We start from the raw sequence: 27,378 nt of genomic DNA on the forward strand, positions 1-27,378 counted from the left end.
GGCTTTTTAAGTTCCAAGGTGGTAGCGGAACTGGGTTATCCCTTAGTCACCTCTTACGACACCCAGGGGAAGAGAGGGGATTCACGGGCAATTCACGCACCATTCATGGACAATGCCGACCACAATTCGTTCCTCATCACTCTATCATAGGCCTTTTCTAAATCCACGAACACGCAAAAGACTTTTTTGTTTTTAGCCAAACACTTTTCGGCTATGCACCGCAAAGAAAAGACCTCCGTATATCCCATTCCCTTTCTAAATCCCGCTTGTGCATCCCATACTTTTTCACCTGTTTCATTGATTTAATTATGTGTAATAAACTTGCTTTGTTGATTGCGCACTATTACCGACATATTTTTCATATACTACTTTTAAGGTTGCCTGAAAGAGATCGCTACAACCGGTAAGGCCGCCTTTGCATACATTATTTGTTTTTGTATCTAATCGTTCTAAAATGTATCTTCTTTTTTGTGTGTGCAATAAAGATTAATAAATAAATAAGATAAATAATTTTATGTTATTGTGCATATTTAAGTAAATGAAATCTATTTATCGAATAAGGGTTTTTTTTCTGATGACGGAAGATTGCAAAATTATAAAATAACAGAGTAACAACAAAACGTTATAATTGTCTTTTCGTTTTTTCAGCAGTCAGTCGAGAGTCACAAGATTCGTCAAAATACGTCTAAAGCACGGGTCTGGTGTTAGATTAACCAAATATATGCAGCTGCACGCCTGTTTATATCTTAAATAGTCTATTCTTTGACCATTGTGTTTATTTAATTGTGTTTTATTAAATTATCGAAATGGGTTCATTGCTATTAGCTAACGTATAACACGTTTGTGAATGGAGCCTGGATTCAAAGTACAAAAACAACTTGTGAATGATGCAGTCTGTATATTGGACAAGCAGAGTGCTATCACGTGCTATAAGGAATGGTCTTTCGAGTTTTTCGAGTGTTACTGAATTAAACGTTTCTAAAAAGAAACATCCATATTTAGTATCAGTAGTATGTGGATTTCCTAAAGACATAGCTAAAGGAAGGTCTCATAAGGGTCAATTCGGAGACGACGCATGGTTTACCAGTAACTTCAACAATGCAGATGTTATTGGTAAGTAGATTCGTTTTAAATATCATTGAGGAAGAAACAGCGATAAAAAAAGGATAAAATATTTCCCACAAAAGTATTTTTCATGCACATTTTGAGATGCTTATTACTTTGTAAGTGATGTATTAATTGCTTTTAATTATTAATTGTTTTGCTGTAAAAAGTCATCTTTGTTTGTAATATTCTTTCTTCTAAGCAAACTACTCCCTGTCTATTTATTCAACTTGTAGAACAATAGTAAAAATTATTTCTTAATATGATATTAAGTAATATTAGTAAGTAGTTAAGTTATTAGTAGTAGTTAAGACAAAAGTCTTGAGTCAGAAAAGGTTCAGAGGAGTTTTTTTATGTATGTATGGTATGTATACCCCATTCAAATTCCACAAAATTGTAACTAGAACCCGTTTTGAGCACATAGTAAAAGTAATTATTATTATTAAAAGTGATTATTATATTCTATTTCACATAGGATGGGTACGGTGACATTTGATATGTTCCAATACACGCTCACTATTTTCAACAAATCGGATAAATATACATTTTTTAAAATCACCAATTAGTTTCCAAAGCAAATAATAATGCTTGATTAGATTGAAATTGTATTTATATATGCGTTTTTACATTTTGACCAAAATAAAAAAGGTACAGAAAAAATGATTACTTAAAATTACAGGCATGAAACGAAACGTTTAATGATAGGGATTGACACGTAGTAATCGGCTAAAATAAATAATCGTAACGGCCATCTTGTGAATCGCGTCATCTCACTGACTCGAGATATCTCAATCAGTACTTTCTGTCTCTTATATGCTTCCCGTGTTTTGGTTTTGCCAGTTGCTATAGTTGTATTTGTTGCTGTTTTATTGTTGTTAAGTTCTGTTATTATTTTTTTAGTTATTCATTTTTTATGTGTGTTCTGTTCTGTAAAATGCCGAAAAGAACAAAAGAAGACCGTTTCAAACAGTCCATTGGTTGTCCGCTTTCGGGAATACTTTGAACGGGAGTGAGAAAATAGCGGTCCATTATTATCTGTCAACCACATAGTGGATCGAGTTGCACAGGCACTTGAAATTAGGCGTAATACAGTGTCAAAAATTACTTCAACCTATCGCAGTCCACTGTTGGACATAGGCCTCCACAAGCTTCGTGCCAAAAAATGGCGTGAACTCATGTGTGTTGCCTATAGTCACCACGCTGGGCGGGTTAGTGACCGCAGGGCCGGCTTTGTCGCACTGAAGACGCTGTTGCCCGTCTTCGGCCTGTGTATTTCAAAGCCAGCAGTTGAATGGTTATCCCGCTGTCGGTCGGCTTTATAAGTTTCAAGGTTGTAGTGGAACAGTGTTATCCCTTAGTCGCCTCCTACGACACCCACGGGAAGAGATGCTGGTGGCTATATTCTTTATTGCCGTAGCCACACAGCTTAGTGTCAAAAATAAGTAAAGAAAAGTATGGTGACACCAATGTGGAAGATAATAAGTTATCGACTCCCAAAAAGAGGCAAAGGAAATAAATGTTTGGTCGTTGAGGTTGAATATGATTATTAGCGGAGAAATGAGTTGCCCACAGTTTTACAATAATTAATGTCTTTGAAAGGTGCTAAATTATTTAATGGAAGTGTGACATCGTTATGGCGACTTTTAAATAAAATTGGATTTCCTTAAAATAAAAAAAAGTTAACGAACGGAAAAGTGCGTGAAAACTTTGTGACATTCTTAGAAAAGGCGAAAAACATTACGGATTGGAACAACGTAGTATTCCTTGACAGACAGATAGACATGGTTGAACGCCAATCATACTGTTGGCAAAGTATGGACAGACGACACTGCTCATTCTTCGACTAAAGTACCGGAGGGTAAAGGCGAACGACTAATAATTTGCCACGTGAGCTGTGTTAATAGGTTTGTCGATAACTCATTTCTCGCGTTTAACACCACCCTTAAAATATTATTTATTCACCATAGCGATGATTAATTTTTAATAAGCAGTTAAAATTTTTTTTTTTATATAAGCGATTAAAGGTTAACCGCATTTGTACTCGATAATCGAATTACATCAATTAATTATGCATGGTCACCTCACTTTAGAGTTAATTTGACATGTGTCACCGTACCCTTCCTACGTGAAATAGAGTATAGTGGTATAACTGTCAACTAAAATTTATTTAAATTGGTTCTTGTTTTGAACTGGTACGCTTATTATTTTTTTGTGGCTGGTTTTCCTACAGTATTATACCATTTTGGAATCTTGGTTAGTTGTGTCAACTTTTGAAAAAACTTGCCATAGGAGTGTTCCAAATTTTTTTTTACACCACGATGAGTTAAAGTTGAGTAAAAGTAAAAATCTAAAAAAATTTTAGGGAAAAAATAAATTTGATTAATTTTTGTAAAAAAAACAGAAGCATTTTGGAATTTTTGATTATTGTGGTAGATAGCAATGCTGAATATTGGTTGTCTTTAAAAAAAACCGAACTATTTAAAAATTTGTGTTTATGGTAGTGAAAATTATCATCACAGGTCTAAATTTTTGAAGAATTTCGTTTTTTTTTCTAACTTAAAAAAAATTCAGATATTTTTTTTTTTCTTTTGTTTTCCAAAGTAGTCATGGGCAGGTCTATCCTCCGGTCTCAGCTTATCGTTGAATTTTGGGACATTCTGTATAATTTAATAATGTTATATTAATGTTTTGTTCTCTGGTTTCCCTTCAAAATGCATAAATCTTTCGCAATAATGTTTTGTTCTGCACTCTTAAATATATTTACTACAGGAGTTGCTGATGGAGTGGGAGGCTGGCGTGCATATGGAATTGATCCCGGAGAGTTCTCATCATATCTTATGAGGACCTGTGAGAGACTGGTCAGAATGGGCCACTTCAAAATGTCAGAGCCAGGGGACCTCTTGGCCAAGTCGTACTATGAGCTTCTAGAACACAAGAAACCTATATTAGGTAATTTTATTATACAACTATGTGTAATACTATGTATCTCAACAACATAGATATAGTATTATTTGCACTGTATTTTCTAATTTAGACCACAGAATTTATTTATTATGACATGCTTAATAGTGGAGCAGTAACTGCAAATGTATGTAAATGTATGGAAACTCAAGTTCATAATAATAAAGTAAAAATGGTGCTAATACTTGTGTCAGGGTCACATAAGCCAATTTACAAAAGAAAGAAAATCATTCTAGTTAATCTATAAAGAAATATAAGCTATATAACAGTGCAGTAGCTAAACTTACAGTTGCAAAGCTGGGATATCAATCGCTAAACAATAAATTATTAGTAAAAGTTATTTAGTTATCTGACTATTGCCAACCAAGTAGATCATTACTTTTTTTGTTGTAACTGTAATCCTCTAGGTTCTAAATCAACTTTGATTATTTACGCAGTAGTTAAAAATAAATAAATTGTAAGCAATAATTTACATAATATGTTCTTTGTTCATATACATATTTAAATGTAAAAATGTTCCCATTTCATCCTATTATTTAAAACTTTGTTAAATTGTTTAAATTCTTAAGTTACCACTTTTTAGGGTAAGAAATAAAAAAACATTCATGTTAGTCCTTTAGGTTAATTTCCTGCTACTTTAGCTTGAGAATTGCTACATCTATAGACATTATTCAACAGGTAGCAGCACTGCCTGTGTGATGATCTTAGACCGCAATGAAAGTATAATGCGTGCGGCAAACATTGGTGATAGTGGCTTCATGGTGGTCCGTGCTGGTCGTGTAGTGCATCGGTCACATGAGCAGCAGCACTACTTTAATACACCTTACCAGTTAAGCTTACCACCTCCTGGACATGACAGGAATGTGCTAAGCGATAGGTATGTTAAATTATCAGATATTATTTAATAGTAATAATTTGTTAAATGATTGGATGATGCATGTTTACGGCTGCAAAGAATATAGTCACCCCCTCTCTTCCCGTGGGTGTCGTAAGAGGAGATTAAGGGATAAAACAGTTCCACTACCACCTTGGAACTTAAAAAGCCAACCGATGGCGGAATAACCATTCAACTACTGACTTTGAAATAGACAGACCGCCAGCCCTGCAGTAACCAACCCGCCTGTCCAGCGTGGTGACTATAGGCAAAACACATGAGTTCACGCCAATTTTGGCGTAAACTTGTGGAGGATTATGTCCAGCAGTGGACTGCGATAGGCTGATGGGTGTGTGTGTGTGTGTGTGTGTGGATAATAATGGACGTCGACTGTTTTCTGGTTATTTTCTTAACTATGAATTACTTTTTTACCATAGACAGACTTATTTTACGCATATACATATAAAAACGAAATTTCAAATTGTGTTACAGTATAAAAACAATTTTTTTCTTGTCTTAGGACATTAATATTTTATAAGTTGGTAAAGCTTTAGATTAGGTAAAACCGAATTTCGGGACCGTGGGGGGATGGGGGGGGAGAGGGTGGGGAACGCTACCCCTGGTACCACTGTCACACCTCGGAACCCCATGGTTATGGAGATATCCATGGTTAAAGTTTTGAGGTTAGAAGAAGAATTTCGAAAGTTAGAGGGAACGCTTGGCTCCGGCGCTGCGGGAAGTGCAGCCCTTCCGCCCTTGCGTGCGAAAGCACGCTCACTCATGCTCCGTTCCGCAGCGGAGGCTGGTCGCCGAAGGCGACCAGCCTCAGCCGCTCCTCTACGCATTCGTTCGTGCGCTTTCGCACGGCGGGCGAGGGCTGCCCTCCCTCCGCGCCTCCGCGGCACAAAAAAAACACTCTAGGGGTAGGACAGACCAAGACCACGTGGACGGTGGGGTGCTCCGATTCGGTTTTGGGTATTTTTCGAATTTCTAAACCTATATTCTAGCACGCAATGTTACTAATTTTATTAGAATATTATGTCTGACGCGTTATTTTGTTTAAAAATGTCGATTTGTCAGTCGTTAAGCGTCAGTTCGTATCGTTTGTTGATCTTGCAATCGAGATCGTTTTTACGTAAATTTGTTCGAAAATAAAATGTGAAAGTTGGTGAATGGAGCATATGAGTGCACTTCTCGCTGCACCGGAGTTAAGGTGGAGTCAGACACGGAGCTCTAAGGTATTGTAATATCTCTGAATCACGTAAAGTTAACCCCAAAACTTCAAACACGATATCTTCGAAACCACGGGGTTTACGCGAAACGCACACTACGGGGGGCTAAAAAACCCACCCTCCCCACCACTCTTTACCCTGCCACCCCCATTTCACCCCATAAATTGGAGGCCACTTAACTAACAAATGACCAATTCTTCTTCTAACCTCAAAACTTTAACCATCGATATCTCCATAACCATGGGGTTCCGAGGTGTGATAGTGGTACCAGGGGTAGTGTTCCCCACCCTCCCCTCCCCCATCCCCCCACGGTCCCGAAATTCGGTTTTACCTAATCTAGATCTTAGCCTATAAGTTTTTTATTTGTAATAATATAAAAAAATCATAATAGAGCCAACCTATATGAATTGCTTTTACATATATAAAGAATTAATATAATAATAGTATTTGTAATCTGTTTAGTTGTTTGAAAACAATTTTATCAGTTATAAGATGCTCTCAGACAGAAAGCAAAATGTTACTTCAATTAAGATAAATACATAATCTTAGGGGTTTTTATAGTTTCATGAAAATTTTTTTCTAGAGATGGTCAAGCTAAAAAAAAAATAGTACTTTACATGTATTTATTTATTTTTGTGTATTTGCAATCTTCATCAATTTTGTGTATTGATTATTGATTTTTTTCTTTTGTTTTCCCATGTTTCCAAATGAGAGTATGTAAGTAGCACGAAACTCTCCAGAATAGTATGTAAAGTATTTTTTTTGTATTGCCATACTTCCAGTTATTGCAGTAATACATATTTTTCCATGTGTTTATTATACCCTGATAAGATTTTCCACAATAATGGCCTCTGCACTAAATAGTAGACTAAACACTATATGGTATAGTTTTTTTGTTCGTAAACATTATTGATGATTCATTGTTAGTACGTTACAGTATAAGACGTTACAGAAGAAGATACATTTAGTGAGAATAGAATACTTATTAAAATAATAACAAGTTGATAAGTAAAATGACGCGAATAAACAACAAAAGACGTAAACAAAAAAAACCTCGGTTACTAAAAAAAGGGTTGTTCTAAAAATATAATCGATTACGTCACGGCATACATTCATACATTGTAAACTGACGCTAGTCGCTAGACTTTTGACAAATGTTTATTACCGTCATATTTACAAGTCATGAGACCGCCAGTCTGTATCCAGTATTTGAATCATTAGCATGTCATGTGGTCTCATTCCACAAGCGGCGTTATTGTATTTCTGCATGCACTAATATTAGAATTTTTAGTTTGTTGGATTCACGCCAGCTCTGAAAACTCACGTGCACTGTTTAATTTATAAAAAGGAATAGTATTTATTTTAGTTCTTAAAAATAACATAAAATTTACGTTTACTATCCTACATTATTTGAACACGAAAACAATATTTTATTTTTTGTATTACTATATTTTGGGATAATGGAGAAAAGTATTTTATAAATATGGTGGTGGAAGACATCAATATTTTCATGGAAATACTCTGCATTATGTACCTACTCTCTATCATATAATAATTTATGTACCCTCGACATAATACTGTTTGCTATACTAGTCGATTATAAAACGAAAACGATGCAGCTGACGCCTTATACCATGTATTACTGAATATACTCAACTAATAGTTTAATTATATTATTATTTCCTGTCCAAAGGCTTATACGTCTACTTACATCTTGTTCATCAACACCTAACTTTATTTATTTTCTCAAATAATCTCCTAAATCCTTATAAGTCCAATTTCCGTCAGGTCATAGTACGGCTACGAAATCTCGAAAAGCATTGCTAAAGTCATCGCTGAAAATCACCGATGACTTTAGCAATGCATTTAACACAATGGATTTCGATATACTATAGCTATTTTCTACTCTCTCAACATATCTCCATCAGCAATGGAATGGTTTCATAGTTACTTATTTGTTCGTCGGTAGCGCGTGCGAGTCCATGATTCTTATTTGGACTGGTCTGACGTAAATGCTGGTGTTCCACAAGATGACACGTTGTCCCCTCTCTTATTTTCGATTTTCACAAATTCGATAACTTTCCACATATCTTCTCTCTACTACTTCTATGATCTTCAAATTTACTCTCACGATAAATTGACAGATTTATCGACATCAATAGACATTTTAAATAATGACTTGAATGACCTCCAACGGACTAAACATTAATCCCTCAAAATGTCAAGTCATTATTATCAGACTAGTCCTAAACTTGTGTATCAAACAGAATGGTCGCTTATACCACCAGTTGTTTTTAACAACGCTGTAATCAGTTACAGTGACGTAGTAAAATTTCTCGGAGTTATCTTGGATAGTTATCTTTCTTGGACACTTTAGCCGAGTGAGATGAGCCGTAAACTATTTGAAGCTATCGAATCACTGCGACGACTGCAATATTTCCTCCATTTGCCTACTAACACGTGCGCCACACACCCCTACTAATTCGTCTTATAGAGAAGCAATTAAATTAGCTTGAGCGCCTTCAGAATCTTTGCATACGGTTCACACGTGGTATTCGAAAATATGACCATTTTTCCGAGTTTCGTAATAGTTTCAAGTGGCTCCCGATTCGCTTTCGCAGGAAAACTCACATAATCTCGTTACTATATTGTGTATTTTTTCATTCCGATACATCTACTTACCTCAATGAGCGTTTCAAGTATCTTTGTAATACGCACCCTTATTTCCAAGTCTACTTTGATACTCGAAATTCCAGCTCACATTTCTTCTTATTACTCCAATCATTTCGGTTAAAGCTGTTCAACTTTGGAATGCTCTTACTCCTCCAATAGTACAACCCCTTTCTTGCTTCAAAAAATACCTCAAGATGCACTTTTTGTCACTTGATACGTCATAATTGGTTTTAATATCTCTGCATAATCTCAATCAATCATTAAATATAACTACTTAAACCTATTAGCATCACATGGCCTGCTGCCTGCCCATTACTCGCCCACTCGACAGAATGCTTGATCATTTTATCCTCAAAACTGGGCTACCTGCTTCTACCTTTGTCGCACACTCTGCTTTAACTGATCATGACACAATCTTATTATATCTTGCAAAAAAAGTAACTAAAACCATATCAATAAAAGTTGTTGTCCGTGTTAATTATGAACAGTTGGATGCTCATATGATGAATCTTGACTTTAGCAAAGTGTACAAGACGCAAAACCCTCACGATGCTGCTCAGACGATGATAAATTTAATTAAAAATTTGATTGATTTAAATTCTAAAACAGTTAAAATACCAAATCGAAAAGTAACTGTAAAACCATGGATTACTCCTTGTCTACTCCGATGTATCAGACACAGGGACGCCTTACATAAGAACCTCAAAAAGGCACCTAGTAATGAGATCTTGCGAATCACTTTTTCTAGGTACAGAAATTTTTGTAATAGGCTATTAAAAAATATTAAATTGGAATATGATAAACAAGCAGTAATCAAAGCAGGCAGAAACCCAAAAGAAATATGGTCAGTGATAAATAACATATCAGGCAGAACCAAATATAAAGAAAATACATCTACTCCAATCCTCCAAAATACAGCTAAATATATCTCCTCTAATTTGCTTAGAGTTTTTGACTGTCTTGTCCCCAAAAAAAAGGTTACCATTAAGGAAAAGAGCTACCCTTGGATAACTTATAATATTCGTATAATGATGAAACATCGCGATAAGGCCCATCGGGAAGCACGGTTATCTAAGAGTTTGTCCAAGCTAAACTACTACAAGGAACTTAAGAACCTCGCAGCGCAGGCCATCAACGCCGAAAAAGAAGCCTATTTAAAAAAATATATTTGCTCCAACATACAAAACCCTAGAACCATGTGGAAACACATTAAAGAAAATATAAGCTTTAAAAATACTGATGTGCCCCTTCCTATAAATTTGCGTGATGCGGAGAAGTTAAATAAGCATTTTATGAACGTTCCAGGTGATAATGTAGTAGATTCATCATATATAGACTACTATCTTAAAAACAAATATGATTCGTCAAGTACTTTTAGTTTGCATGTTGTGACGGAGGGAGAGGTCGCCACCATTGTTCGGGAATTGCGTTCTAACGCCGTCGGCGTGGATGGCATTTCACTGGATATGCTACTTTTATCTATTCCGTACACACTAAATTCTTTTACCAACTTAGTAAATAGAAGCATCTTATCCTCAACTTTCCCCGAGATGTGGCGTGATGCTGTGGTGCGTCCTATTCCTAAAACTTCCCACCCTTCGGAATTTAAAGATCTACGTCCAATAAGCATATTGTCGTGTCCCTCAAAAATCTTGGAAAAAATTGTCTGCAAGCAACTCACTGAATACGTAGAAAGTAGAAGCATCCTACCCGTAATGCAGTCTGGTTTTAGGAAGCACCACAGCACTACGACCGCTCTTGTGAGTGTGATCGATGACATGCTTCATGCCCAAGATAGCGGTAATGTTACTATTGTTGTATTTCTTGATTTTTCTCGGGCGTTTGATGCTATTAATATTGACTTACTTTTAGCAAAACTCCGATTTTACGGATTGGATGAGTCCACTGTTCTGTGGTTTGCCAGTTATCTACAAGATAGATACCAAGTTGTAGAAATAAAAACAGAGGAGGGAGATGTGATTTCCTCGCGACGTAGCCCAGTTAAAAGAGGAGTGCCTCAGGGTTCCATACTGGGGCCAATCTTGTTTAGCATTTACTCCGCCGACGTCACTAGGTGCATACAAAATTGTAAATTTCATATTTATGCTGACGACATTCAGATATATTTTTCTTTTCGATCCCATGACGTTGCACCCTCTTTGAGTAAAATTAACGGTGATCTGGATAGGATTTTTGACTGGGCCAAGTCAAATGCTTTGGTTTTGAACCCCAATAAAACGAAGTATATGATAATCGGTACGCGAAAGCAGGTACAGAAAGTCCAGGACTTTGATCCACTGATTGCTGTTAATGGCTGCAAAATCGACAGAGTATCAGAAGCTCGTAATTTGGGGCTTCTGATGGATGAAAATCTGCGATTCGAAAAACATGTTTCAAAGTTAGTACGTAATTGTTTTTTCCATTTGAAAGTTATGTATCGAATTAGGAAGTCACTGAGTGAAGAACTACGCATTAGACTATGTGAAGCTTTGGTCCTCTCTCAGTTTAACTACGTCGATGCCGTTATAGGTCCAAGGCTATTAGAGCGCACGAAAAGATCGATACAACGGGTTCAGAACGCCTGTGCACGTTATTGTTTTCAGATACCGCGGCGGGATCACGTTACTCCTTTCATAAATCGGGCATCTATATTAAAAATGGAAAGTCGTAGGCAGTTACATCTTGCCACAATGCTGTTTGGCATAATTAAACACGGTGTACCTGTCTATTTATTCGAGAGGTTGGAGTGGGCGAGAGACGTTAACACCACACATTTTACACGGTCTACTCGCTGCGCACTGTCTATGCCGGTTCACCGCACGGCAGCATTTAGGGGTTGCTTTAAATACGCAGCAACCAAGTGCTGGAACAACCTCCCTCCTCCTCTGCGGGACCTTTGTACTAAAGCAAGCTTCAAGCGTCAATATAAAAAGTATTTATTGGAGGTACAAAAGAAAGATTAGTTTTTTTTCTCTGTAGCTGTGAATTTTTTTTTTCTCTTTTCTTTTAAATGTTTATGCGAGTATAATGTTTATTTAAGTATCTATCTCATTTCTATAATAAGTATTTTATTCTGGAAGCGTTTTCCTTGTGGTGCCAGTATTTCTATAGAACCTAGTAAATCCTATATGTATCCATTTATAATTATGTGTTTATATAATAAGCAAGTATGTTTATGAGTATATATTTATATTTCAATTTATTCAATATAATAATGTAATAGATCGAATAAACGTATTATGCGGTATACTTTTTTGTGTTGTTCATATCGCGTTTTTTCCTTTATTAATATGTATTGTTTTACAATATTTTATATAATCTATGGATTTCTATGTTTATGTATGTATCCATGTGTATGTGTATTTCTATCAGAGTGCCGCCAAAATGAAAATTAATTACAAAACTTAGGGTGGTCCTGAAAACCAGTGTTAGGACTAACAGTCCTAACGTAAACTGAGGTCACACCTTTTTGTGAGGCATGCTGCAAACTTATATAAACAATGTATTTTGTTAAATACTTTAAATCGATAAGCTTTTGTTGTATCTCTTTTTTTGTTTTGTTTTACGTTTTACTCTTTGTAGTTAGTCCTTGTTGTAAATTATGTACTATGTGTTTTCTTTTTATATAATTTTAACCTGATGCAGTGTGTTTTTCACAAATAAATTTATTATTATTATTATTATTATTATTATTACTAATTTGTTGAATACACTAGCCACACCGAATCTCTCGATAAACTTTGTTAATGATTTTTTCTCAAACATTGGTAAACAGCTTGCGGAGAAAAATATAACCTCACAGAATGAACCACTTAACATCTTACTAAAGAATATAAACCCGCAATCAATGGTCATGTTGCCAACTGACGAGGAGGAAGTCACTGGGCTATTTAGGGCACTCCGTAGTGACTGTGCAAAGAGTTGGGACAACATTTCCAGCAACCTTTTAAAAAAACACGAGCTCACTATAGTACCACCTCTAACATCATTTGCAACCTTGCGTTCTCTACAGGCAAATTTCCTAAGGTGTTCAAGAAAGCCATCATACACCCGATCTATAAGAGTGGGGATCGAGGCTGTGTTAATAACTATAGGCCAATAGCCGTACTTCCTGCTCTCTCGAAAACACTGGAGTGGATTATAAATAGCAGGCTTACTAATTTTCTGGAAACAATCAATCTTCTCTCACCTGCGCAGTTTGGCTTTCGTGCGGGTAGATCCACTTCTGATGCTTTTAATGAACTTACCAACTTTATAGTATCGGAGATGGATGGGGGGCGGAAAGTCTTGGGTATATTCCTGGATATTGCCAAAGCATTTGACACGGTTTCTGTACCCCTCTTTATCCGGAAAATGGAAAATCTAGGGGTTAGAGGTGTACCTCTATGCCTTTTTAAAGATTATTTGAGTGAGCGTACCCAGAGACTTGGAATAGATGAATACGTCAGTGACGAGCGTATATTGACTTATGGTACGCCTCAAGGTAGCGTACTTGGACCTACTCTATTTCTTATTTACATTAACGACCAGAGTATGCTCGCTCTCCCTGGTTGCAAAATAATCAGCTTTGCCGACGACACTGCTCTCTTATTCACTGCAGATACATGGGCCGAAGCATACAGGTATGCTCAGTCGGGTTTCAATACTATCTCAAAGTGGTTTCGAGGAAACCTATTGACTTCAAATAGCGCGAAAACTACTTACATCACTTTCTCCTTTAAAGGCATTGTACCACAGTCTACTACTCACGCCATACAAGTTCACTCGTGTTCTGAACCACAACACGCTACATGCGACTGCACACGCTTGCAAAAAAAGAGACTGTAAAATACTTAGGAGTAGTGATTGATAATAATCTTAGATTTGACGAACATATATATGCAATTAATAACAGGTTACGAAAACTTATATACGTCTTTAAAACAATAAGAAATGTCTTGGATGCTAACCGATTGAAATCTGTCTATTTTGCCCTTGCTCAATCGGTGCTAACTTATTGTATCACTTTCTGGGGTGGTGCACCGAAAACCAGACTGATTGACCTGGAAAGAGCACAAAGAGCTATACTGAAGGTATCATTATTTAAACCGTATCGTTACCCCACTGTATTGTTATACAAAGAGTGCCAGGTCTTAACGGTGCGCCAATTGTTTATACTTGATACCCTACTAAGACAACACACACTTATTGAATACCACCCGTCAGTTTCAGACGCCAAAAGGCGGTACAATCCTGTACAGTGTAGTAAGTTTTCCACAAAGTTCTCAAAGAGATTCTTTTGCAGCTTGGGTGGCTATTTGTACAACAAAATCAATAGATTTCTACCTATATACAACCTCACTAAAAATAGGTGTAAACGGAAAGTAACTGACTGATTACAGAAATTGAACTATGGTGACACAGAAGCGATTCTTTCTGCCCTAACTTAGAGTACTTCTAACATACTCGCACCTACGCCCACACAACACACACACACGCACGCACACACACGCACGCACGCACACACGCACGCACGCACACGCACACACGCACCACCTAACCCATATCGTACCAAGAATAACATAAAATATGCTAACCTTAGATATATAAAGTTACTTGTTTACAACAAAATTGTTAATGCCCGTATGATGATAATTGAAATGTACTTTTTAAAGGGGTGGTGTACTTTTTAACCTGGTGTCCTGACACACAAGCCTCGAGCCTAACTTAGGCACCAGTCTCCCACAATATTAGTGCTCATGTTATTATGTACCTATCTAATGTCCTGTTTGCCATATTGTGGTGAGAAAATAAATAAATATTATTATAATAATAATAATAATATCATATTATGAGTATAACTACACTTGTGTTATGTATTCTCTATGTGTCGAATTTAGATAGAATTCTCTCGCTCATCGTCTCAGAGTACTCGGTCTACTGTGGGCTTCAATGGTCAATGTTGGCACAAGTAAACACAATTTATGATATCACCAATTTCGTGTAACACAGGAATCACTTAGCAGAACTGTAGTTATTTTAGTAGAAGAGTACGCAGCACGGAACGCGGGATGGATACACCGTGCGGGTGCCGAGTCTATCGTGCGGCAGAGGGAGTAACTCAGAGCAGTGCCTAGAACTTGCGACCTAGGTGTAGGTTTAAGGAGACCCCCTTTGAGATGTACATCAACGCTCACCTTCACTGCTCCGAGTTGTCCGCCCTGCCTAGCCGAATTTTATTTAGATCGTTATGTAACAATTAATTCGTTTGCACAAATTAATTATTGAAAAAGTCTAGATTTAGCTACTAGCAGGTTCAACAAGTACACCGTGCCAAGCCAAAGTCAAGACTGCCCCCTTTCTCAATACTCAAACGTCAACTTCAAATCAATCACTACTGACATCTGCCACGATCTGTACCGAACATACCCAAGCACACTGCTTGACGTTTCCGACAATTACGTTAGATGGCGTTATTAAAAGTACTCAATTTAATTTTTAATAACCATCTACATTGATTCTGCGACATATGTATTTATCCATATCGTATTTTATTTTAATAATAATAATAATGCTTGTTCATCGTGTTTTCTCATTTTCACGCCAGTACATTGTAAAACTTTTTGTGATATTAAAATGGAATGGAGTGATAAAGAGAACCGAATCGCTGTGATTGCATTACACAAACTAGACACGGAGTCAAATACAATTTTTAAAACTCCATGATAGATTCCATGAACTTGATAGGTACAATAAAACCTTTTAGTCTAAGATTCCGATATAAAAATACCTTCACCAAGATGTTTATTTGATGAAATGCATTTTATATTCAATTTAATATGTCAATAAATATAATGCATATGGTTTGCCTAATAAATTTCAGTCCACAATATGATTAATTAATAATTTATTTTTTATAACATTTCACCGGTTTGATTATTAGACAAATTCTACACCAAATGAAAGTATGAAGCCCATAGAATATGCATGATTGCCCATTCTTTTCCGGTCACCACTCTCGGGTACCCACCTAAAAAACCTAATGCTTCCTATATAGTTATTAACTTTCGTCTTATCTCCATTTTACCGTTCCTCTCAAAAGTGTTAGAAAAATTAGTGCACAACCAGCTTAGTCTCTTCCTTAATAAATTAAGCATTCTTAACCCTAAAAATAAAAGCTAGTATGATTTAAAAAGACGGGAAATTTACAAGCATTCAAGGAAAGGGTTACATTTTTGGTTTTTAATCTATCGAATGGTAGCAAATAGTGAACAAAACGCAAAGCAATGTAAGATACATACATATATCAATTGACGTTAATGTATTGTCTTTTGTTCTAACAATATCTTAACATAGTAATGTAAATTGGATGGATATAATATCTTATAGATAATAAAATAATAAAACAATCTTATAGATATTAATCTTAGACCGCATTTTCATTTATTATCAAGTGAAATAGTGGCCAAACGCAAGCCTATCATTGTATAAATAATTGTGTTAGCAAGCAAACGAAGAAAAACCGCCTTCAATTATATCGACAAGTAATAAAACGTAGGTTAGACAAAAAAATTGTCGAGTAAATACGCATTATCAAAGATTACTCCAAAAGTTGTATTCAGATCTCGATGAAATTTAAATGTGACCACATGATAAATATCGGCTTTCGATTAAATTAAAAATCATCAAAATCGGTATACCCAGTAAAAAGTTATGCGGCTTTTCGAGAGTTTCCCTCGATTTCTCTGGGATCCCATCATCAGATTCTTGTTTCCTTATCATGGTAACAAAATAGGGATATCCTCTTTCCAACAAAAAAAGAATTGATGATTCTTGTTTAATCGAAAGCTGATGCTTGTTTTGTGATTGATTGATTACCGTAAACCGAGGCTACTTTGAAATGTTTTTGTAAGTTTTTCTACATTACACGATAAAATATGCTTGCAATTCAAGCTTTTTTTTTTACCTCATCGGAACACTTGTGTTAGCTTTCAGATGTGTATAGCACAGCAGTCTAAGACTCTCCATTAATTATATATATACACCGAAATACAGACACATATAAAGAAAGATACAATACATGATGTACAAAGGCGATCTTATCGCTAGAATAGCGATTTCTTCCAGATAACCTTTGGGTACTGGACACGATACAGTAACAGCGGTTAGAAGTGTGCACAAATTATAGTATTAACTAGCTGTGCCCCTCGGTTTCACCCGCGTATGAGGAACACAAGAATAATTTTTCAATTCGAACAAGTATATTCTGAGATTAGTGCGTTTAAACAAACAAACTCTTCAGCTTTATAATATAAGTCTAGATAAAGATTAAAAATATGAATGACACGATAACAAGGAAATCCGTTATCAATCTTCAGGCCGGAGTCAGCGGAGACCGCCGAGTTCAAGGTGGAGTGCGGCGACGTGATCCTCGTGGCTACGGACGGCGTGTTCGACAACGTGCCCGAGCCGGTACTCGCGGCGGAAATGCGGCGCGCTCAAGCTCTGGGCGGCGATGCGAAACGGTTACAGGCCGTCGCTAACTCTATCGCCTGGATGGCTCGCAACCTCTCCTTCGACGGCTGCTACATGTCGCCCTTCGCGAAGAGCGCCCGGCAGAACGGTATCGACGCCATAGGTGAGTGACACCATGGGTGACTATCAAGTTATGAAGCTACCAACCAATCATGACTGGTCAATTTTTATTTATTAAATTAATAAGAACAAGAGTTTCCGCTTGTGTGAACAAGCGGAAACTCTTGTTTGTGTCGGCCCCATAAATTAGTTATTGACTGACCAAGTTAAGGTTTGTCCATCATACATTCGCAAAGGGGAGTCTGCTTACCGTAACGAGATTAGGAGAGGATTTTTTTATATCTTTAAAATAATAAAATCAAATTATTAATCTGTATGCTACTTTTAATCATTTTCAAGCTAGGCCCTCCCGCTTTTGTGACATTATTCGTTAGTGAGTGTGACTTAGAATGACAAAGGCGGGGTCTAAAACGGTAAAATTTCTCGTGACGTATTTTGGATGGCTTCTTACCAACCGACCAAAATTTTATGGTCAGTTTTTATTTTATTAAAACGGCTTAAACATTTATAATAATACATGGCAGAAAAAAATTGGAGTATAAAAAAAATTACGAATGATTCCATTTCACGCATTTGACGGCTCGCAAGGCAGGACAACTTCCTTTAGGGTAAGCTAGTCCAACATAAATTGTAAAGTTCACAATATGACCTAGTAATAAATTGCAATCAGAGATCTATAAATATTTTGTAGACTCGGGCGACAAAACGTAAATATATCAATATAAATAAAAATGAATGTTGCTAAGCGCATAACTCGAGAATGGCTCGAGCAATTAATTCGGCCAATTTATTTTTAACCGACTTCCAAAAAGGAGGAGGTTCTCAATTCGACTGTATTTTTTTTTAAATGTATGTTACATCAGAACTTTTGACCGGGTGGACCGATTTCGACAAATTTTTTTTTAATCGAAAGGTGGTGTGTGTCATTTGGTTCCATTTAAATTTATTTGAGATCTAACAACTACTTTTCGAGTTATATCTAATAATGCGTTTTTACTTAACGCTGTTTTCGTCGACCTACGTTATATTATACCGCATAACTTTCTACTGGATGTACCGATTTTGATAATTCTTTTTTTGTTGGAAAGGAGTTTAGTACCATGATAAGGAAACCAGGATCTGATGATGGGATCTCAGAGAAATCGAGGGAAACTCTTGAAAATCTGCAATAACTTTTTACTGGTTGTACCGATTTTGATAATTTTTAATTTAATCGAAAGCTGGTGTTTATCATGTGGTCACATATAAATTTTATCGAGATCTGATAACTACTTTTTGAGTAATCTTTGATAACGCGTAGTTACTCGACTATTTTTTCGTCGTTCTACGTTGTATTATTTTGTACGTTCTGTAAAAAAATAAAAAAATATATTTTTACTATTATCTTTGACAGAACGAACTCTGTCCGGGCAGTTAGTGATTAATAAAGCTCAGTAGGCTAACTATACGTGTACATCGAAACGACTAATCTTAAGACGAGACACTGAAAAAGTTTACGACCCTAATCAGAGACATAGCTCAAGGAGCAGGAAACGACGGCGGAAGGCGAGATTGTTTTAATCGTAAATAAGACTGAATAGATTAACTATTTGGTAATAATTTTTTTAAATATATATTGTTTGTATGTTTCGCGCTAAGAGAGATCACGGGTGTGATGCTACTTGTGACGAAAATTTGAAACTTTCCATCTTCTTTCTACCGTCATTCAAAGGGTGGATGGAGTATCTGTAGGGATCATGTTCTGCAAGAAAATTAATTTCATAATCTTTTTTATGTTGTCTTAATGTTCTAGATTATTTCCTTTCCTTGTATACATTGTATATTAAAACTGAACGTTGTTTAGAACATGTACGAGCCAAACAAATGTGTGTCGCATTCTGGGCATTTGTGTTTTGTACGTTTCCAAACCCTCACCTTTCTGTGCGTATTATGTGTTTCGTTATAGGCAGTTATTTTATGTATCTTTTTCTTTTCCAGGTGGTAAACCTGACGACATAACAGTGCTACTCGCTATCGTAGCAGTATGAAGATGTTTATATGTGATTTATTAGGTTATTTGAAAAAGTAAGCTGAAAATAATTTGAGAAATTAATTTAAACAACGACACCAAAAAAAAATATAATATTGGTTAATGAATAAATATAGTTACTTACCATTTTCAATTATAAAAAAAATAACTACTTATAAATTATGAGAAAAATTGGTTGTAATATTTGATTCAAAATGTATAGAAAATACATTAAAGAGCATGTAGGAGCACTAGTCACTAATAGTGATATTTCAACGATAAAAAAAAACAGAAGTCCTGTTGATTATTCATTTCCATTATGATTATGATTTAAAAAAAAAAATTGACAAATAATTCCCAATCCAAAATGTAAAGTAATTTTTTTAAAATATTCTTTTATTTCTATTGATATAATACATATAACAATAAGCTGAACAAAATTCTTAATCAAATAGTTAATAGTTGAAGTGAATAAAAACACCAAACTCGATGGTATTTGTTGACAGATACCACAAGCATTGCATTGTAACAACCAATAAGGAAACTCAAATATTTTTATCTATTGCGCTCTTGTAATTAAACTTGTAATCTAAAATGTAGCAATTTTACTTTGTGATAATTTCTGAGTGAATCTAAAGATCACGTAACAAATATAGGTTAATTTCGGTTGTTTTAAACCTACAATAGATGAAAGAAGTGTCGACTCTTACCCGCTTTAGTTAATGTAAAGTCGTCTAGGGATGGCAGTGAGGTATAGAGTAATGTTTATAAGTAACGTAATTTAGCACTTGTATAGGTACTGTAAAAAAACGAACATCTATATTTTGTGTGGTCATTTTGTTATTGTATAATATGTGTGTTTGGTGTTTGAATGAAGACTGATACTAATTTAGCTGTATTTGTTAAAATGTAAATTGATTGATTACATTGCAAGTAACACACCTTTGTATATTTTTTAAATTAAACATTTGCTATAATAATTAGGAATCCGAAAGTATATTTTGCAGTGAGTTAATTTTGTTGCGATTGTAACTTATGATTGTTATTCGAGATTTCGTTTAGTATTTTTGTTAATAGTCATAAATTATAAAAATTTAAATTTGATTAGTTTTTATTTTATCTATTCGTAAACTATTTACGAATTTCAAACAACCTGCAAACAATAGTGACTTTATTTCTACACACTACATTATTTACAAAACGTAAACGTAATCTTAGATGTAATTGCCACTTTTACAATAGGACTTTTAGTTTTATCAAATGACTACATACTAGAAAGCAATAACGCACATGGAACTTTTGGCAAAACTTTATTTAAAAAATGTTGTGTTATTGTTGAAAAAATGTATATGGTTTTTTTATTGTTGATTAATGTATATGGCTGAAAAAATATTGAATGACGTATTTGGACTCGAGTGGTAAGGGGAAGGAATGAATTTTCCATCGATTGTTACTAAATGAGCTTAGCTAAAGTATTGAGGACCTGTCTTATCAGTTGATGATAAAGCTATCTGACCTGTAACTTATTCGAAAAGATAAAAGTTTAATATATTTTTCTTTTTCACTACCAAACTCCACTTAATCTGTCAGCTATTTCTATTAGCAATTTTGAATCAAAAATTGTCATTTATTACTTAAGGGCAACAGGCCCTTAGCGCCTATTTTACTTCTCATACTGAGTTATGAGAGGCTCTGAAAACTATGATAATTTAGTCTGCGTTTTTCCACGTTTTTATAAGATTTTTTTTCCATAGGGATTGAAATAAGACGTACGTACTTTGCATTTGGCTAATTTTAACAACATTTTTAATCTAAGTATAAAATAAATTGTTAAACTGACATGTTGATGTTTGGAAATTGCAATGCTTTGCAATAAATTTTGTGTAGAAAAATTACAAATTCTGAATAAGTATTTTGTTTGAATTTCTATACCTGCTTAATTTTATTAAAAATATTTTTTACTTGGTTTCATGTAAATACAAAATAAATTTTATTTTATTTACAGTTTACACTTTAATTTTATTTAATGTAACATTTTTTACTTTGATATTTCTAAAATATTTCAATTGCATCAAGTGAAAGCAAAATCGTTCTCAGGTGATCCAACAATACAGATCTTCTTCTTTAGGGTTACTGGTAACAATACAGATTCAGCAAAGGTTTGCCAAAACAAACAAAGTAATTGTAATAATAGCTTAGGGGGTGCCCTTCGATGTTTGACAAGTACGACATATTTCCATGCATTTTTGATAGATTTAATAGATATTAATACTTTTGTTAAATTTCACCAAACTAGATTATCCTAGCCTAAACCCGCGTATAGCAGTTACCTAAAGTATATATTTACACGACATTAATCAGATGGGTAAAAGTGACACTTTTACCACTCATCATCATCACTTCAGCCTAATACAGTCCTCTGCTGGACATAGGTCTCCACAATTTCCCCCCAAAAATGGCGTGAACTCATGTGTTTTGCCCATAGTCACCACACTGGACAAGCGGGTTGGTGACTGCAAGGCTGGCTTTGTCGCACTGAAGACGCTGCTGCCCGTCTTCGGCCTGTGTATTTCAAACCCAGCAGTTAGATGGTTATTCCGTCATCAGTCGGCTATTTAAGTTCCAAGGTGGTAGTGGAACTGTGTTATCCTTTAGTCGTTAATTAGGCTATATTCTTAATGCCGTAACCACACAGCAACTTTTACCACTAATCTATTAAAATTCAAATGATATAAAATCAGTGATGTGATAAGATTTTATCATTCCAGTGACATTTTTTAATACATTTGAGACCTGAGTCATTCTCATAAAGCAATAATTGTGTGGTTTATATGTATAGCATAACATATGATAAAGTAAAACATTGATTTTTTTGTAATATATAATCATAAATGACACCTATTATCAATTACAATAAATCTTAAAAAAACTCTAGGACAATATTTTTACATTTCATTTGTGCTACATAAATAAAAAGAGAAGGTAATCAAAGATTATTTACATACAATAGGTTTTTCTTATTTTTGTTTGAATCTGTACAGAAAATAGATTAGTTAGTAAAATTAACATTTGGCTTGATATATTAATTCATTTATTTATTTATTTAATATAATATTATCACTTTTATCTGTTTCCTTCATCATTTTCTGGTACATTTTGATTTTGGTTTCGGTTTTGATTTACCCAATTAAATCCGCCAGGTCGGATATTAGCCAATTCTGGCAAAGGTACATAATCTGGCTCTTCAGGGGCTGGATCAAATAATTTCTTTCTAGAATAAATAAAATGTAATTTAAGAAGTTTAAAGTTGTCATACATAATATATCCATATGTAACTTTAATAAGATGTAATTATATTAGTATATCTATGTGCCAAAAAAACTTACAAAAACATTGGTGTTTTTAATATTTTTTGACCGCCTCTTTGACGGGGAAGAACATCTTCTATAAAGAAATATATGTGACCAATGGCCATTCCAACCAAATCCACAGATATTGCATTTCCAAGTAAGACCGAGAAACCAAGAAGGACCCAAGGCAAGTATGGTGCCTGGAAATATTAATTTAATACTATTATGAGAGTTTGCATAATAGAAAACAAGAACACAAAGAAATTAAATGTAAGAAATATTGATATTGAAGATTTTGATAGTAAGACGTTAAAAGCAATATAAAGAAAGTTTACCTGGAAATTCATCAGACCAAAGAAGTTCATTCGTACATATATATTACGTCTTGACCATATATATACTATCATAATAGTAAAAGCTTGCCCTAAAAATAATAAATTTACAAAGAAAGCACATAACTGTATACAATGAAGGAAATTATCATACAATTAATATCATTATGATACACATAATTTGTCTATATAGGTGATCGACTCCCTAACTGTGTTCCATCAAATTGGGCGTTCTATTAGTGTTGTAGATCACGTTTCAAGTGAAAACAATCTAAACTTTTTAAATTGTGCTTTCTTTTTTTCTTTTTCTGCATAACCGTCTAATAATATTTTTCTTAGCCCATACAACTAAACAACCACACATGGAAATTAATTCTTTTTCTCGAAGAATGTTTTGTAATGTAAATTATAGTCATGCTTATATGCTCATGAAAGTTCTTATGCGGGACGAGTCTATCAAAGTAGCTAGGCTAGGATTTTTTTTTCATATGAATCGTGATCTATAATGCCTACAGAACACCCCATTTGACGGAACACAGGAGTCGAACACTTGTATAGTATAGCAGATAACTACTTCCCCATTCTAGTTAGAGATTAGCATATATCTTGTTATACTTCTTGATAATTCAAACCTCACCTCTTATGGTAAAAGAAGTTCCAGTTTAATATTTTCATACTTTATCAATTGCAATAAAATCATTTTTTATCATAATTTCATACATAATTATTAAAATAGAAAAGCATTACTTTAATAAAACAACAAATAATATGTCAATAACTATCCCAGTATCTTCAGTTGAATGTTTTTTTTTGTATATTAATAAAAAGGATACAATCATTAACACTCCACCAAAAATAAACATAACAACAAAATCAGCAGTTCTTCCTCTGAATGATCCTTCTTCTAACATTCTACAATATCTATATGTAAAAATCATGTTAAAGAAAAAGTTAAATCCTAAGTTTCCAAAAAATAGGAATGTTGTTATTAGTCTCCATAATTGGTATCTCTTCAGGATAACTATCGGATTAAAATAAAGTTGGAATGGTGATACAAGATCGAGTTGCTGCAATTATAAATTAATTACGTTAATTTGGTGCTTTTTTCATCAGGATTTTTTTTATTTTACCATACTCACTACAGCCAATGTAGTAATCACGCAAGCAGTTGTGTAAGCTCTCGTTACAGGAGGCACGAGCATATATTCTTGTAACAGTGTCTGATATGCCATGTTTAACGACGATCACAACAATTGCATATTAAAACTGTTAAAGTAACTTTTGTGAATGATAATTAACAATAGGCACTACTGTCACTAAACATGATTATGATTGGGCCACATCAGAATATTTCACACAGTGAAGAAACACTACTAATATTCTAATTTATAAAAAATTACAAAGATAAGCCGTACCCTAAGCATACCAAAAATATTTAAAAGTTACTTATTTTTTATTTCTATATAATAAGAATACAACCAATTTTGCATCAATTTATAAACTATTTAATTTTAATTATCATTTCTCTAGAAATATAGATAAGACTCTGAAGAGGAAGATCAAAGAGTATTAAAATTGAAACGTCCAATAGAGGGCACTTATGCCACTAATCCAGAGTAGGGACATGTAATAAGAGAAATAAAATTCTACTTATAATATAACGAAACAAATGTAATTATTATGTAATTAGGTAATACAATTTATCTTTTACAATTTCATAACAAATGCTATATTCCCGGTCATCGAGATATTAGATAATTATTATTTAGTCTGTTTGCAAAAATCATGAAAGTGCCATTAAAAAATCACTTTATTTTATTAGTCTTTATCTAAATAATGTAGATACATAATTTCTTTGAACATAATTTTTACAGCTTTAAATGGGATATTAATAACTACATATTAATGACTTCAATTATATCGACAAGTAATACAACGTAGGTAGACGAAAAAATAGTCAAGTAAATACGCATTATCAAACATTATTCTAAAAGTTGTAATCAGATATCGATGTTTGATGTGACCACATGATAAACATCGGCTTATTATTAAATTAAAAAACATTAAAATCGGTACACCAAATAAAAAGTTATGCGGATTTTCGAAAGTTTCCTTCGATTTCTTCGATCTCCTTTCCAACAAAAAAAGAATTATCAAAATCGGTTCATAAACGACGGAGTTATCCCCGAACATACCATAATATATATATACGGTTGAAGTGAGTACCTCCTCCTTTTTTTGAAGTCGGTTAAAAATAAACGTAAAAAAGTGATTTTGTGTCTACGAAAACAAAACATTATGTATTTTAAATATCATAACTATCTATAAGAAAAAGCATTTTTTATTTTAATGTAGGCAATAGACTTAGGCTGTGACCATGGTCTTCTATACAGGTCTTGCAACAACAGTAGAGGGGAATACATCGGCTTAATGATTGCGCTTTTATTTTCAATTTGTAGTTGTGCAACGAAGACAGAAAAGTATTCTGTCTCTTTTCTATCCTTAGTAACGCATTTAGGTTTTAAGATATAACCAATTGCAATGATACGTCACTCAATATAACCAATTAAATTAATCAAAATGAAATGTCAGTCAACCGGCCGCGGCATGCGTAGTGCGCTCTTACGACCGCACCCATCGATAATAGTGACCTAGGTACAGCGGGCAACGGCTAATTTCTCAAGTCTCACCATTGAAATTGGGCTCCGTTGCAAGATCTGTTTATAAGACCGTGACTGTGACAACTGACAACGACTGACAATGACATATAGCTGACATGACATTGACATATGCTTGATGGTTGTTTAAGTCGTTTTAGTGTTAGGTTGAGTTGAAAAATATGTATAAACCATATAAATTCAACGAAAAGCCCCCTATGGGAGTCCAATTATAAAAGAAGAAGAAGAACTAGAAGCCATTAAGCAAAGAATTGGCATGGATCATATAAACCTTTGTATGTATCTCTGTATTAATGTAGAACGTTAAATGACAATTCATATGTTGTAGAAAAAAAATATATTACAAAATGGATACGAAAGAAATTGTTGAGCATTTAGTTGCTTTGAAAGTAATGAGGCTCACCAAACCGGCTTTAATAAGTCCAAAGATAGTGACTTGCGACTTCAAAGACTTACCTGGTAATATTTTAAACAATTTTTTAAAAGACGATGCCACATCAATCCTCCAACTGGAAACTGTCACAGCTGGACAATTTCTGTTACTGCCTCAAAGTTTTGGCAATATCTATCTAGGTGAGACATTTTCTTGTTATGTTTGCGTTCATAATGAAACGAGTCATCCCGTTCAAAGTGTTTCTATTAAGGCTGACTTGCAGACAAGTTCTCAAAGAATTCCTTTAACAACTCAACAAAACCAGTCTCCTATTATGCTAGATGTGGATGAAACTCTCAGCGATGTGATTCATCATGAAGTTAAAGATTTGGGTACCCATATATTAGTCTGTGAAGTCACTTATATGTCTAATTATAATACCTTGTCTTCATTCAGAAAGTTCTTTAAATTTGAAGTAATGAAACCTCTGGATGTCAAAACAAAGTTCTATAATGCTGAGTCAGATGATGTATTTGTTGAAGCCCAGGTGCAGAATATTACTTCAGGTCCAATTATACTAGAACAAGTATCGTTGGAGAGCTCAAACCAGTTTGCAGTAAAATCACTTAATGAGGACAGTAATGGTTTGTCAGTATTTGGTGAAGTCACATTATTACAGCCACAAGAGAGCTGCCAATATTTGTATTGTCTCACACCAAAAGAAAATATATCAAAAGATATTAAATTAATTGCTTCAGCTAAGAATATTGGAAAGCTAGATATTGTTTGGAGATCTAATTTAGGTGAGAAGGGTAGGTTACAAACAAGTCAGCTACAGAGGATGACTCCTGATTATGGAGATATTCGGGTAACATATGAAAATTTACCCAGTAAAATACCAGTGGATGAACCTTTCAACTTCAGATGTAAGGTAGCAAATGCAAGCGATAGAACATTAGATTTAATTCTTAAACTTAGAACACTTCAAGATTCTAGTCTACTTTGGTGTGGTATTTCAAATAGAAAATTAGGTCCATTAGAACCAGGAAAGGTTACTTATGTTAATCTTACAGCAATTCCCATAACATCAGGGCTACATAACATAACAGGAGTATCATTGGTTGATTTGTTCCTCAAAAGAACCTATGATTACGATGATTTAGCTTCTGTTTATGTTTATTGAGCATGATTTTACTTTATAATTATATACTATAGTTTT

General features: G+C 34.5%; 3 protein-coding genes across 3 annotated transcripts; 2 read left to right on the forward strand and 1 right to left on the reverse strand.

The window, feature by feature from the left end:
* Positions 1 to 649: 649 nt before the first annotated feature.
* On the forward strand, positions 650 to 19,525 carry LOC123656625 (protein phosphatase PTC7 homolog). The gene is made up of 5 exons (XM_045592290.1): positions 650 to 1,113; positions 3,874 to 4,053; positions 4,744 to 4,942; positions 17,202 to 17,461; positions 19,396 to 19,525. The coding sequence occupies exons 1-5, from the start codon at positions 885 to 887 to the stop codon at positions 19,443 to 19,445; spliced, it is 918 nt and encodes a 305-aa protein (XP_045448246.1). The 5' UTR covers positions 650 to 884; the 3' UTR covers positions 19,446 to 19,525.
* A 2,897-nt stretch (positions 19,526 to 22,422) lies between these two features.
* LOC123656229 (derlin-2) lies at positions 22,423 to 24,698 on the reverse strand. Its single transcript, XM_045591930.1, has 5 exons — positions 24,248 to 24,698; positions 23,942 to 24,175; positions 23,112 to 23,234; positions 22,813 to 22,976; positions 22,423 to 22,697 (listed from the first exon to the last, which is right to left on the reverse strand). The coding sequence occupies exons 1-5, from the start codon at positions 24,338 to 24,340 to the stop codon at positions 22,550 to 22,552; spliced, it is 762 nt and encodes a 253-aa protein (XP_045447886.1). The 5' UTR covers positions 24,341 to 24,698; the 3' UTR covers positions 22,423 to 22,549.
* A 1,192-nt stretch (positions 24,699 to 25,890) lies between these two features.
* Positions 25,891 to 27,378, forward strand: LOC123656223 (trafficking protein particle complex subunit 13). The gene has a single exon (XM_045591925.1). The coding sequence runs from the start codon at positions 26,134 to 26,136 to the stop codon at positions 27,340 to 27,342; it is 1,209 nt and encodes a 402-aa protein (XP_045447881.1). The 5' UTR covers positions 25,891 to 26,133; the 3' UTR covers positions 27,343 to 27,378.

Source organism: Melitaea cinxia, chromosome 9, assembly GCF_905220565.1.
Source record: "Melitaea cinxia chromosome 9, ilMelCinx1.1, whole genome shotgun sequence".
Lineage (NCBI taxonomy): Eukaryota > Metazoa > Arthropoda > Insecta > Lepidoptera > Nymphalidae > Melitaea > Melitaea cinxia.

What these genes read in the sequence shown, in the direction of transcription:
- LOC123656625 (XM_045592290.1), top strand. Translation starts at nt 885, where the DNA reads ATGATGCAGTCTGTATATTGGACAAGCAGAGTGCTATCACGTGCTATA. An exon ending in ACACAAGAAACCTATATTAG is followed by an intron (nt 4,054 to 4,743) that starts GTAATTTTATTA and finishes ATTATTCAACAG; the next exon opens with GTAGCAGCACTGCCTGTGTG. An exon ending in AGGAATGTGCTAAGCGATAG is followed by an intron (nt 4,943 to 17,201) that starts GTATGTTAAATT and finishes ATCAATCTTCAG; the next exon opens with GCCGGAGTCAGCGGAGACCG.
- LOC123656229 (XM_045591930.1), bottom strand. Translation starts at nt 24,340, where the DNA reads ATGGCATATCAGACACTGTTACAAGAATATATGCTCGTGCCTCCTGTA. An exon ending in TGATTACTACATTGGCTGTA is followed by an intron (nt 24,176 to 24,247) that starts GTGAGTATGGTA and finishes TTATAATTGCAG; the next exon opens with CAACTCGATCTTGTATCACC. An exon ending in TTGGTGGAGTGTTAATGATT is followed by an intron (nt 23,235 to 23,941) that starts GTATCCTTTTTA and finishes CATTGTATACAG; the next exon opens with TTATGTGCTTTCTTTGTAAA.
- LOC123656223 (XM_045591925.1), top strand. Translation starts at nt 26,134, where the DNA reads ATGGATACGAAAGAAATTGTTGAGCATTTAGTTGCTTTGAAAGTAATG.